The sequence below is a fragment of the Cetorhinus maximus genome, chromosome 14, assembly GCF_964194155.1.
Source record: "Cetorhinus maximus chromosome 14, sCetMax3.hap1.1, whole genome shotgun sequence".
Lineage (NCBI taxonomy): Eukaryota > Metazoa > Chordata > Chondrichthyes > Lamniformes > Cetorhinidae > Cetorhinus > Cetorhinus maximus.
The window spans coordinates 113,539,059-113,551,973 of record NC_135892.1 but is presented as its reverse complement, the minus strand read 5'-3'; the positions used below and the strand labels follow the sequence as shown (position 1 = coordinate 113,551,973).

Sequence of the window (12,915 nt, the reverse complement as noted above, 5' to 3'; positions counted from 1 at the left end):
GGACAGGAGCCGCTGGAGGCCTCAGATGGGCCACTGTGGTTGGGGTGCAGCGTGTGCGTGCAGAGTACATGAGCGATCAGCCCCAATAAATCCTCTTCACTGTTCTGCAGGCAAAAACCGAACACAATCAAAGGGAATGCCAGAGGACTGGTGGTGGACACGCCATGCTCCAGCGCCTCACCACCTTCCAGGAGCAGGCCATGGAGCTGGGGAGGAGGCAGGCGGCAAGGGTGGCAGGTGGCAGTGAGGCTGGGGTCCAGCAGCCAGGTATTTGAGGTCCACAGTCCCATCCACTCTGTCTCCCCACCATCCAAAGCACTGATGGTTGCTGCAATCATTAATGCAGCAACACTGCTCATTCACAGACTGGTACAGTCAGACGTGTGGGTCATACACAAAGGACCCTCAGCCCCTTGAGGATGCGCGTCTCCAGCACCTTCCAAAGTCGCCTTATCCCATTTGTGACCACAATCCCGATGGCCTAACATGCCATGGCATCGCTGCTGCACAGCCAAAGACTTATTGCAACTTGGGGGGTTGGAACCTCCACCACCATTTCAGCCAGTGCGCCCCACATTACTCTGTCCAAAAGGTCCTCAGCACCTCAGCTGTCAACCTCATGGCACTCAACTTAAATAAATGCCACCACGTTATTCATCCCTGCGCCAAGGGGAAATGTTGCCTTCTGCCCACCCGTTCTATGCCTCTCCTAACGGTATGAAGGTCAATAATGTGACCTGTCAATCTCCTGTGATCCATGGCAAATGTCACAAGTGTTTGCGATGTTTCCTCATCACTCCAACTCTCTAGGCCAGCATGCATCCAGGTCAGGTACCTCTGCACTCTCCCCACTCCAATGCCACACAACATTCCATGTGGTATTCCTTAGGCCATCTGACCAGCCTGTCTGTATGCGCGTTTAATGTTTGGGTCTCCTCTTAGCTCTTTTCCACCCCACCAATGTTCGTCTCCTTAGGCTCTTGAAGGGTGAGCGACTTATGAGGCTGGTGGGGAAAAGGATGAAAGGTTTAACTGACTGAACGCTAACTGATGCACTGTCCTTGTTGTTAATTTCAGCATCACCACCGCATGACCATGGCCAACAAGTCCAGAGCCCACCTGAGGGCCAAGACATGCAACTTGCAGCACATCATTTCAGCCAGCCAGGCACCAGCGCAGACACAAACACTTCAGTGGGGAATGTAACGTCAGCTAGTGTCCCAGGGCACAGTGGAGAGGGCACTTCACAATCGTGGGAGGAGATGGCAGGGACAGAGAGTGCCGATGGCGCCAGCAGCCGGAGGGCTGCAGGGGACCAGGCATATGCTGAGTCCGGCACTGATGATGTGCCTCTGGAGATGTCACCAATGCAGCAGCTGCAGGACAAGCGGCAGGAATCGCGTTTACATCTGGCAGGGTTGCATGAGGGTGTGCTTCAGTTCGCCTCTGCGATGGAGGAGTCCAGGCAGAGTGTAAGTGAAGGCATAAACCTCAGGACAGAGATTCAGGCTTCCTCCACTGAGAGATTGGCGACTCTCATTGAGAGGGGCTTCGATCAGATGGAGAATCTTCTGATTGGGTTACGCTCTGACCTGCAAGCCCTCACAGCGGTAATGGCCACAGGTGGTCATTCCCAATGTGGGAGATGTTCTGGGCACCAAGTGTCAGCGCTCGGTGCCTATGCATCTGCGGTGAGCAGGGAGGTCCAATGTGACCTCACATCAGCGCAGCAGCTGCCTGTCGTCGCTGCGAGCTCCTCTCAGGGCGCTCCGGATGAGGGCAGCAGCTCCTCCGCCCCTCTCCCAGTGACCGTTGCATCCACTGAGGCTGCGACAACTGGGGAGATGACAGTTCTGGAACTGGCCACTCCCTCCCAGGCAGGGTCATCACAGGCTCCACGGGCCAGAGGACGACCGCCAAGGTCATCGAGGCCAACAGGACAGCAGAGTCAGCAGACTGTCTCACAAGCCACTCCGAGCGATGGGGCGGCACCAAGATATAGCACCCCCAAACATAAGCATAAGGCACGTTAGGCACTGCACGGGTTTGTCACTGGTGATTTTGTGTTGGCCCTAGATTAGGGAACAAATACTTATGTTTGTAAGAGAGACGTCTGTGTTTTTATTTTGGACTGAATAAAGTCCACTTTTCTGACCATGGCTGAGGGTATTCCCTTTGTGCTGCATTTGTCTTTTTCACAGACATCTCATGAGTGTTTGAGTGGACATTGATGTTTCTGTACTAAGCCCTTAGTTGCAGCTGATGAGGTGGAAGATGTAGCATCTAAGTGCCACGTGTGGAAGTTCCAGGCAATGCTGGTCCTGCTGATCGATGTGTGTGGAGCTAGCTGAAGGTTCTTTGGATTAAATTGTCCCGGGTGTCCCTGCCTCCTTGGTGTAGTAGTGGGTCGGCGTGCTGCCCCTCATCATCGCCCTGTGCTTCCTCATCCTCTGAGCCACTGCTGGATTCATCGTGTGCAGCCTCATCCAGGGCGTCAAGGTCTTCATCGTCAACTGCATCCCCCCCTTTCCAGCACAAGATTGTGCAGAGCGCAGTATGCTACCACTATCAGAGAGACGCGATCTGGGGGGTACTGGAGTGCGCCCCCTGAGCGGTCCAGGCAAGGGAAGCGCATCTTGAGATGACCGATGGCTCTCTCCACCACAGCCCTTGTGGAGGCGTGGCTCCTATTGTACTGCTGCTCAGCTTCTGTTCTTGGATGGCGGAGAGGCGTCATGAGCCATCTTCTGAGAGGATAGCCCTTGTCACCCAGCAGCCATCCATCCAGCCGGGCTGGAGCACTGAAGAGCCCCGGCACCTGGGTGTGTCTGAGGGTGTAGGTGTCGTGGAAGCTGCCTGGGTACCTTGCACAGACTTGTAGAATCAGCATCCTGTGATCACACACTATCTGCACGTTCATGGAGTGGAAGCCCTTCCTGTTGATGAAGGCACCGGGCTCACCTGCTGGCACCTGACTTGCCTGGTCGCAGCGGAAGTGGATGAAGGTCAATGCCCTTCTGAACAGAGCGTCTGTAACCTGCTTGACACAAGTGTGGACAGCTGACTGGGAGACACCGCAAAGATCACCCAAGGAGCCCTGGAAGGAGTCAGAGGCATAGAAGTGGAGGGCAACTGTGACCTTCAGAGGCACTGGCATGTGGTGTCCACTCACACAGTTAGGGGAGATCTCAGGCCCAATGATCTGACAGATATAGTTGACTGTCTCCCTTGAGAGTCGGAGCCTCCTTCGGCACTGCACCTCAGTCATATTGAGGTAGCTGCTTCGCTGCCTGTATCCTGGCAGCAGGATAGTCGCGTCTTCTGCGGGCCCTTCCGCCTTGGATCACCTCTTGGCCCTGCGCCCCTTGTGCCTGCGCCTCTCCTCCCAAAGGTGGCTCCCCTGGAGGCTGATTGTCCAGTCCTGGCCTCCTCCTGATTCTATCCCTCCCTTATTCCTCAGAGGAGCTGCCTCCTGTGGAGATGTCAGAACCCATACCCCAGGCTAAATGGAGGCCTCCGGAAAGCTGCAGGCCCGAGAAAGATTCCTGTCTGCAGACTGCTGAGCTGAAGCTTCAAAGTACAGAGAAAGCTCTTGGAAATCGAACTGAACTGGTAACAATCACACAGGCAAGTTTAAAACATTTTCTGCATTAAATCCTTCAGGAAAAACATGAACAACCTCTCTGAGCTCAAATATCCCGCCAGTGCATGAGTTTTGATAAAATATCACTTACCCGCCTGCCCGTTGGGCCCATGCTCCGAGCCGAAGTTCGCACAGTCCCTCAAAATCCTCATCGATTGGCAACTTAATGGCCTTTAATTAATGGCGGGCATGCGTTGTGCTGCATAGCGCGCCCGCCGACGTAAATATCGCGATGCTGACCGCTGATTTCGGGACGCTCGCGCGACGTTAGCGCGCAACATTTTAAGCGCTGACGTGCGAGCTCCACCACCCACACTTTAGCCAGAAAATTCAGCCTTATAGGAAGGATGTGATGGCACTGGAGAGAGTACAGTGGAGATTTACTGGGATGCTGCCTGGGCTGGAGTGTTTCAGCCATGAAGAGACACTGGATAGGCTGGGGTTGTTTTCCTTAGAGCAGAGAAGGCTGAGGGGGGACCTGGTAGAGGTGTACAAAATTTTGAGGGGCATAGATAGGGTAAATAGGAAGAAATTGTTCCCCTTAGTGGAGCGGTCAATAACCTGGGGGCATAGATTAAAGGTAAGGAGCAGGAGATTTAGAGGGGATTTGAGGAAAAATCTTTTCACCCAGGGGACGGGGGGTATCTGGAACTCTCTGCCTGAAAGGGTGGTACTGGCAGGAACCCTCACAACATTTAAGGTGTATTTAGATGAACACTTGAAATGCCATAGCATACAAGGCTACAGGCCAAGTACTGGAAAATGGGATTAGAGTAGACAGGGGCTTGATGACCAGCATGGACACAATGGGCTGAAGGGCCTGTTTCTGTGCTGTATAACTCTGATTCTATGACTCTATTACAGTTGCACAGTTAAGGTTAGTCTTACAAAACATTCCCCTAAGAGACTCTCTATTTGGTCAGACCCACAAGTAAGCACCTTCCAGGCAACACTCCCTTCTAGATGTTTAATGACTAAATTCCAGAAATATTACTAACGTCTCCATCCTTTCATGTTTTAAACCCCCCCAGACAATTTGTCTTCTAATAACCTTTGCCCAGTTTAATTAGATCATTAACACACACACAAACACACAGGCACACAGCCTTCTTTACAAAATAACACAATATTCCCTAAAATATTTAAAAAATAATATCCATTTCTTACAATTACATCCACTGAGAGAACAGGGTCTCGGTTTAATATCTCATTGAAAAAATTGGCGCTTCCAATTGTGCAGCATTATCTCAGTTCTGCACTGAGAGGTCAGCTTTGTTACCTCAGCCCCATGATCTGGAAATATTTTCCAAAACCCCTCTACCCACCACTTCAGTCTGCTCATTTAAAGCCTCCTTAAAACCCACCTATTTGGATTAATCGTTTGGTTTCCCTTCTTTTGATTTGGTGCCTATTTTTCTCCCTTTATGAAATATTTTCTGAATTTGACCACTTTAGAGACAATGTATAAATGTCAGAGTTTCTGATTCAATAATAAAGAATTTAGAACTATCTGCTCTGAGGCAGCTTTGGGTGATGCGAGGAGAAGATTGTTTATATCACAAACCAATAATTAAAAACAACAGGATTCCTGTGAATTTAAAATCTAATTTCTAGTCAATCCTTAGGGGATTGTGGAGTTTATGAAACTTCACTTTGTTCAATGGAACAGTTACTTCCCTTCCCTCCAGTTGTTTCTGTTTCTGACCAGTTCAGTCTTGAAGCTCTTGCTGAGACTCTAGGAAGCAGTGCCACCCTGTGGACAGTTAGTTTTTTTACAGTGGCTGGGTGTTTGTTTCATGAGGCGCAATCATTGCTGTGATTGGTTGAATTGCATTATAAATGCTGGGACATTTACAGAAACCAGCTTCATACCAACTGGGACGGAACAGAGCAGTTAGTGAACTGCGGAGAGGTGAGTACTTCAACACATATCAGACAGTAGGAGAAATTATAAACATCTTCCGACTAGGCACTTTACAGCCTTCTGGGCTGAATATTGAATTCAACAACTTTAGATCTTAAACTCCCTCCCCCCCATCCCCACCCTCATTTCCGTTTCTTCCCCCTCCCTTTTGTTTTTTCCAATAATTTATATAGATTTTTCTTTTCCCACCTATTTCCATTATTTTTAAATCCCTGTCAGTCTTTCCACCCCACCCCCACTAGAGCTGTACTTTGAGTGACCTGCCATCCATTCTTAATTAGCACATTCTCTTAGATAATATCACCACCTTTAACACCTCCCTGTTCCTTTGTCTATAACATCTTTTGATCATCTGTATCACTGCTTGCTTGTCCCTACAACCACCCCCCACCCACCCCACCCTGCCCAAACTTCTCTCTCCCCCCCCCCACCCCCGACCTTAAACCAGCTTATATTTCACCCCTCTCCTAACTTCACTCAGTTCTGCTGAAGGGTCATGAGGACTCGAAACGTCAACTCTTTTCTTCTCCGCCGATGCTGCCAGACCTGCTGAGTTTTTCCAGGTAATTTTGTTCTTGTTTAGGAGAAATTATAAGGTTTTTAAGCAGCAAAAGGTTCTATTTTGAGATTACTGCTGTTTTAAGAAGTTTATGCTAGTGTGAGGGACACTGTGGCTTTTATTTAGTGAGATTCAGGAGTGTTTAGTGTGCAGCATTTAATGTTCACTCCCAAGGAGAAACATGGATGGAATTTAATACCATAGAGAGAGTCAGGGAGAAGAGTTTTGAAAATTAAAATTAAGGATTTTTGAAATGTTAAAAAAACATGTCCCCTCATGTGACTCTGTCATATGAGCAGGGATGTGAGAAAATTAGGATGAAATTTATTTATTTTTTAATGACAGTTTGAAACCTCATCCTGCCCGTGGATGAGTATTTGCAAAAAATGCAAAGGCCACTTGCCCTTTTTACCTGCCTGCCAACCGTAAGGTTGGATGGACAGTGAAAAATTTAAATCCATTATATTTTTAATGCCTTTTTAATTGTCGCTGGGTGCGCTGCCAATTCCTGTGTGTGCCTGCTGACTGAAATATCATGTGAGTGATGATGTTGGGATGCTTGCCCAACATCATTGTGTATCATTTTATGCTCAAGTGGGTCAGGCACATGCCCACCTGCTCAGTGAAAAATCCTGCTTATGGTCACCATTACTGAGACTGGCTTCCAATTCCAGATTTACTTATTGAATTCAAATTCCACCAGCTGCTGTGGTGGGCTTTGAACCAATGCCCCCAGGGCATTAACCTTGGCCTTTGAATTACCAGTCCACCGACAGTACCACTTTGCTATCATTTTCCAGGTTGTAAAGTATTTGCCTTCTGGATCTGGATTCTAGAGGTTTCTATCAAAACCAACTGCAGGTAAGCCGATGCCCTCTAGGTGGAAGTTATCAATCTAAATGAGCGATTGGCAACAAATCAAAATACTGGGGTGGAAGAAGTTTAATATCTGAGGGTCGGTGAAGGAGAGGTAACCTTGGTACCTAGAGAAGGAGGGGAGTCTCTGTTAGAAAGAGGAGGACAGAGGTGATGGAGTGGAGCAGGAGCAGTTACCCCTGGTGCTCTCCAACAGTTTCTCTCCGCAGGATGTGCCGAACACTCGAATAATCCAGCAGCCTGTCCAGGATAGGGAGACAGAGACAGAGTAGGAGAAAAGATAGTGTTAGTGGGTTCTATTATTCAGCTTCCACATAGAATTCAATGTGAACAAAACCCAGAGGAATGAATGTCTGTTAGCTGCTCAGGTCAAGGATCTGATGTTCTGAGTTGTTGGAACACTAGAGGGAGTAGGTAAGAAAACAATTGTTCAGTGTGGGAATGAATAATCTGGGTGGAAGTAGACCTGAATTACTTCCTGCTGAATTCAGAACATTTTGTGTAACATTTGCTGAAATATTCAGTGCACCATGTGCTTAGTGAATACAGATGAAGGGTAAATGCACAACACATGGCTAAAAATTTGATATTTGGAATTAGGGTACCTGTTCTTCAAACAATGGCCATGGATTTTGAATAAACGAGCGTGTGATTACTAGATAGCCTCCATCTAAACAAAGGGGGGAAAGAGGTATTGTTAGGTAGGATAGAGAGAATGGTGGGAGAGTGTGTAAACTAGATACTGTGTTGTGATTGATACAGGAATATTGCTACTAAATGGAGCAAATGTTGCGATGTATCTGTGAAAACATGAACCAAAGTTGCCTAAGTCTAATTGCAATGGTGAGATAAATAAGATTTGCAACATTGAAAGCCTTATAATGGCTGACAAATTGGACATTATTAATATTACAGGGAACTGGAGTAAAGATTCTGATCAGTGGGTTACATGTCTTCAAGATAAAAATGTCTAGAGGAGATCACAATGAGGTGCTGTGACAATACATATACACTCCAAAACTAAAACAAGTAGTCATTTGGTATTACGGAACTTGAGTACTGCTGAAAATGCATGTTGAAGCTTTCATCTTGTACTCATCAGGACATTTTGCAAGAATACAAATCCAAGGGCAGAAAGAACATGTACACAGATTGTTCCTGTTTCAGCTAAACAAAAATAAGTGACAGCCATTCACTGGTTCTTTCCTCTGGTCAAGGTATTGCCCTATCAGTCAAGCTGCCTGGTTTAAATTTCAAACAATGCTTGCAGTTAACTGTCAGTCACCATCAAATGGTGCATTCTCCATGGCAATGCCTCTACCAATCAGAGTCCACTTGCCAACCAATCAGCAATCTCTTCACATACGGTATAAATTTGTTGCCTCCCTTGTATTTGTATTCTTGCGAAATGTCCTGATGAGTGCAAGACAAAAAGCTTCGACAAATGTCTCTTTTTTTCAGCAATACTAAAACATGTATGATAGAGGATACAAAAAGGGAAACATCATACACAGAATCACTAATAAACGATAGCCGAGGTAAATATTATTGGGATAAACTATAGACCCCACGCCAGTGTGAAGCCTTGACTTGGAACTGTGGATGTGTTTCCTCTTGTGGCTGAGACCAGAGCTAGGGACACTGTTTTAAAATTAGGGGTCGTGCTTTTAGGACAAAGATGAGGAGAAAGTTTTTGCCACTTTGGAACTCACTGCCTCAGAAGACAGTAGAGGTGGGGGTCATTGAATATCTTTAAGGCAGAGATAGCTATATTCTCGTTGGACAAGGGAATCAAAGGTTATCAGGGGTAGCTGAAAAAGTGGAATTCAAAACACAAACAGATGAGCCATGATCTTATTAAATGGTGGAGCAGGCTCGAGGAGCCGAATGGTCTACTTCTGCTCCTTTTTTTGTATGTTAAGGGAAGTGTCTAGTGAGGGAGCAACAACATTAGTTGGAAATTTCAGTATACTGGAAATTGACCAGGACAATAATGTCTCTACTGAAGAGACGGAAAGGATTTATAGGGGAGAATTTTCTCCCCTTTGGGGGTGGGGGCTGAGCGGGTGCGGGTGCAGGTGCAGGTGGGCATGCAACCGATCACAATTGGCTGCGCGCTGCCATTTTACGTGGGCGAGCCAATTAAGGCCCGCCCAGCATGACGTGCACCCGGAAGCGCTGAGTACATGCGCACAGAAGAGCACAGAAATCTCCCTGAGGCACAAAGCTGCCTCGGAGGTTTGTTTGATTGTCAGAAATTTTAATTAAGGGAAAACAAATTTTTAAAATGTCCTCCCATGTGAAACTGTCACATGAGCTGGGACATGTCAATGAACTTTAATAAAAAGTTTCACTCAATTTATAAACACCCCATGAAATCTCATCCCGACCGTGGTTTCGTGATAAATGCAAAGGCCACCTGGGCTCTTCGCCTTCACCTTAAGATTGGACGACAGCTCAGTTATTACTTTAATTGGTATTTAGATGGCCTTAATGGGCCTTTGACAGTTCGGTGGGCATGCACCAGAGTCAGCTGCGTGCCCGCCAAATGGAAGATCTGAATGACGCGCAGTGACGTCGGGATGCATGCCCGACGACACCACGCGTCATTTTATGCGTCAGCGATCAGGGCCCGAAGATGTGAAACCTTGGTCCCTGCACAAGATAAAGGCAGGTGTCTCTGTCCAGGGCCTCTTCCCTGTGCTTTGTGCAACCTTCCCAGCACACTGATGATGGGTCTTCACTGTCACTGGTCACACCAGTGATGCCTGCATCTTGGTGGGGCTTATCATTGCTGCCAGAATGTTCCGGGTGGTGGCACAGTTCTGTCAGTATCTCTGTGCTCCCAGCACCTTTTTGAGGTGTGGCTGCCCCCCTACCCACAGCATCCCCCCACCCCCCCCACCCAAATCTCATCAGCATCTGTGTCCGGTGACAGGATGCTGCAGGATGCGTTTGTGGTGGTCGTACACCAGCTGAACATTCAATGAGTGGAAGCCCTTGTGGTTGACATAGTTGACCACTTGTTGCCACGGAGATCTGAGCACCACCTGAGTGCAGTCGATGGCACCCTGCATCTGTGGGAATCCTGAGATCTGGGTAAATCCCACACTCTTGCATCCTGGCTTTCCTGATCCCCAGCAAAATTCACAAGTTATGTTCCTTCACAAAGATGGCCTCTGTGACCTCATGGATGCATTTGTGCATGGATGCTTGCACAATCCCACACGGGTCACCTGTGGAAGCCTGGAAGGAGCCACTGGCTCTCAAATTGACATTCGCAGTCAGATGCCCTCCATGTCCACGTGGTGCCAAATCCTGCATCAGGTAGCACATGTGACTGACCAGTTCCCTGAACATGTGTCGTCCTCAGTGACACTGGCTCTCAGTCATCTGCAGGAATGACAAGCACCATCTTTAGACTCTTGGTCTAGCTAGGTGCCAACCAGCGACGGCTCATCAGCTCCTCAGCGTCGTGTGTAGGAGCCCCAGCTGCCTCTTCTTAAGGAAGATGCTTTTTTAAAATTCATTCACGGGATGTGGACATCGCTGGCTGGGCCAGCATTTATTGCCCATCCCTAGTTGCCCCTGAAGGCAGTGGTGAGCTGCCCTCTTGAACGGCTGCAGTCCATGTGGTGTAGGTACACCCACAGTGACCATATGATGTAGGAGCAGAACTAGGCCATTCAGCCCATCGATTCTGCTCCGTCATTCAATGAGATCATGGCTGATCTGAATCCTCAACTCCACTTTCCTGCCTTTTCCCCATAACCCTTGATTCCCATATTGATTAAAAATCTGTCTATCTCAGCCTTGAATATAATTAACGACCCAACTTCTACAACCCTCTGCAGTAAGGAATTCCACAAATTGACTAACAACCTCCCAGCATCTACCCTGTCAAGCCCCCTAAGAATCTTATGTTTCAATAAGGTCGCCTCTCATTCTTAACTCCAATGAACACAGGCTCAATCTACTCAACCTCTCTTCAAGAAAATCCCTCCATCACCGGGATCAACCTAGTGAACCTCCTCTGGACTGCCTCCAATGCAGTTTAGATAAGGGGACCAAAACTGTACTCTAGGTGTGGTCTAACTAGTGCCTTGTATAGTATTAGCAAGACATCCCTACTTTTACACTCCATTCCCTTTGAAATAAAGGCCAACATTCCATTTGACTTACCTATTACCTGCTGAACTTGTATGCTAGCTTTTTGGGATTCATGCACGAGGAATCCCAAATCCCTCTGTGCCGCAGCTTTCTGCTGTCTTTCTCCATTTAAGTAATATTCAGCTTCTCTATTCTTCATGGCAAAGTGCATAACCTCACATTTTCCCACGTTATATTCTATCTGCTACATTTTTGCCCACTCACTTAACCTGACTATATCCCTCTGTAGACTCTTTGTGTCATCCTCACCACTTGCCTTCCCACCTATTTCTGTATCATCCACAAACTTGGCGACAGTACATTCATTTCCCTCACCCAAGTCATTAATATTTACTACTCCTCCCTCTGCCCAGCCAAGTGCCTCCGTTGCTCTCTTCTGTTTCATCCCTGCACTATGTAAGCCACGAGGCATACATCTAGTTCACCATGCTCCTGATGTTGTACTTCTGCAAGATGAAAGAGATGCTTGGGTTAGCATGGATGTTCTAAGAACCTCTCTTGGTTAAGTCTGAAGGCCCCTTAATGCATCCCAGAGTGTGCTGGCCACCACTTGGATGGCCAGAGTTTAGTGCGCAGCAGGGCTGCTTGAGACCCGCCCCACTTCACCCGACCAATTGGTGGCAACTCCCGCCATTGGGCTGCATGCTGTGCTCTCAGCTCAGTTGCGGGCATTCTCCTAACCTGCACTGCAAGGCTGCACTTAACTTGAACCATGGGGGAGACTGGTCCGAACCAGGAAGATGACATTGCAAGGGGGTGTGAATGCCTCCACCAGTGACTGCTCCATGGCCAGTTTTAGCAAGGAGATTGTGTGCACGTTGTACAGTCGTCATCCAATTGTTCTGTAGTCCACCAAAACATTCATCAGTTTGCAGTCTGTGCCCAAGGCATGAAAAGCTCTTGAGCATTTGGTGGCACTTTCAGGCCTCTGTGCTGTTGAATGGGCAGATAACCTAGAGGCCCGACTTAACGTATATCAACGTGGCCGCGTCTGAACTGCGTCAGCTGCAGAGGAATGGTCACCTTTTGCAAGGTGTCCCGAATGCGTGGCCACTTGCCTCGCCCCCTACATGTGCTTGTGCACTACCATCAACCAGAGTGCAGCCTTTCTCCACCCTCTCCCAACTCACCTTAACTGGAGTGCAGACATTGCCCCCATGCCCCCCCACTGCACAACTTGCCTCAACCACTGTGTAGCCCTTGCCCCAGCACTGCACTGTTAGTCAGCTGGGAAAAAGAAACTTGCCTGTGTCCTCTCCTGAATGTGCAGCACTTCAACCATGAGGTCCAACAGGCAACCCTCACTACAGCTGCGCAACATTACTATTCACTCACCTCCGAGTTCCCCTAAAAGTATAGCTCGCCAGGTGCACACCTTATAAATGTTGTTGCGAAACACGTCGGATGTGCTCGGGTGTCTTTATGGGAACATATTTGCCCTGTACTCTCGCTATTTCCTCCTTGAATGCCTCCCACTGCTCTGACAGTTTTATCTGCAAGTAGCTGCTCCCGGTCTACTTGGGCCAAATCGTATCTCATCTCAGTAAAATTAGCCTTTCCCCAGTTTAGAACTTTTATTTCCGGCCCAACCTTATTCTTCATCATAACTATCTTAAATCTAACTAAGTTATGGTCACTATTTCCAAAATGCTCCTCCACTGAGATACTTTTCACCTGCCCAGGCTCAATTCCAAATATTAGGTCCAGAACTGCCAACCCCACCCCCACCACCCTCCCCCCCCC

General features: G+C 48.0%; 1 protein-coding gene across 4 annotated transcripts in view; it reads left to right on the top strand.

The window, feature by feature from the left end:
* LOC144689976 (uncharacterized) overlaps positions 1 to 12,915 on the top strand; it is a 141,853-nt gene that overhangs the window by 109,208 nt on the left and 19,730 nt on the right. Inside the window, exons 1-3 of one of the 4 annotated variants that reach the window (XM_078557510.1) lie at positions 5,454 to 5,555; positions 6,927 to 6,987; positions 8,464 to 8,540. The exons of 1 other annotated variant lie outside the window; for it this stretch is intronic. In XM_078557510.1, the coding sequence (XP_078413636.1) occupies positions 5,483 to 5,555; positions 6,927 to 6,987; positions 8,464 to 8,540 (211 nt within the window). In that variant the 5' untranslated portion in view covers positions 5,454 to 5,482. Of the gene's footprint in view, positions 1 to 5,453; positions 5,556 to 6,926; positions 6,988 to 8,463; positions 8,541 to 12,915 lie in introns of those variants that run through there. 2 more of the 4 variants (XM_078557513.1, XM_078557512.1) reach the window with 2 other exon arrangements.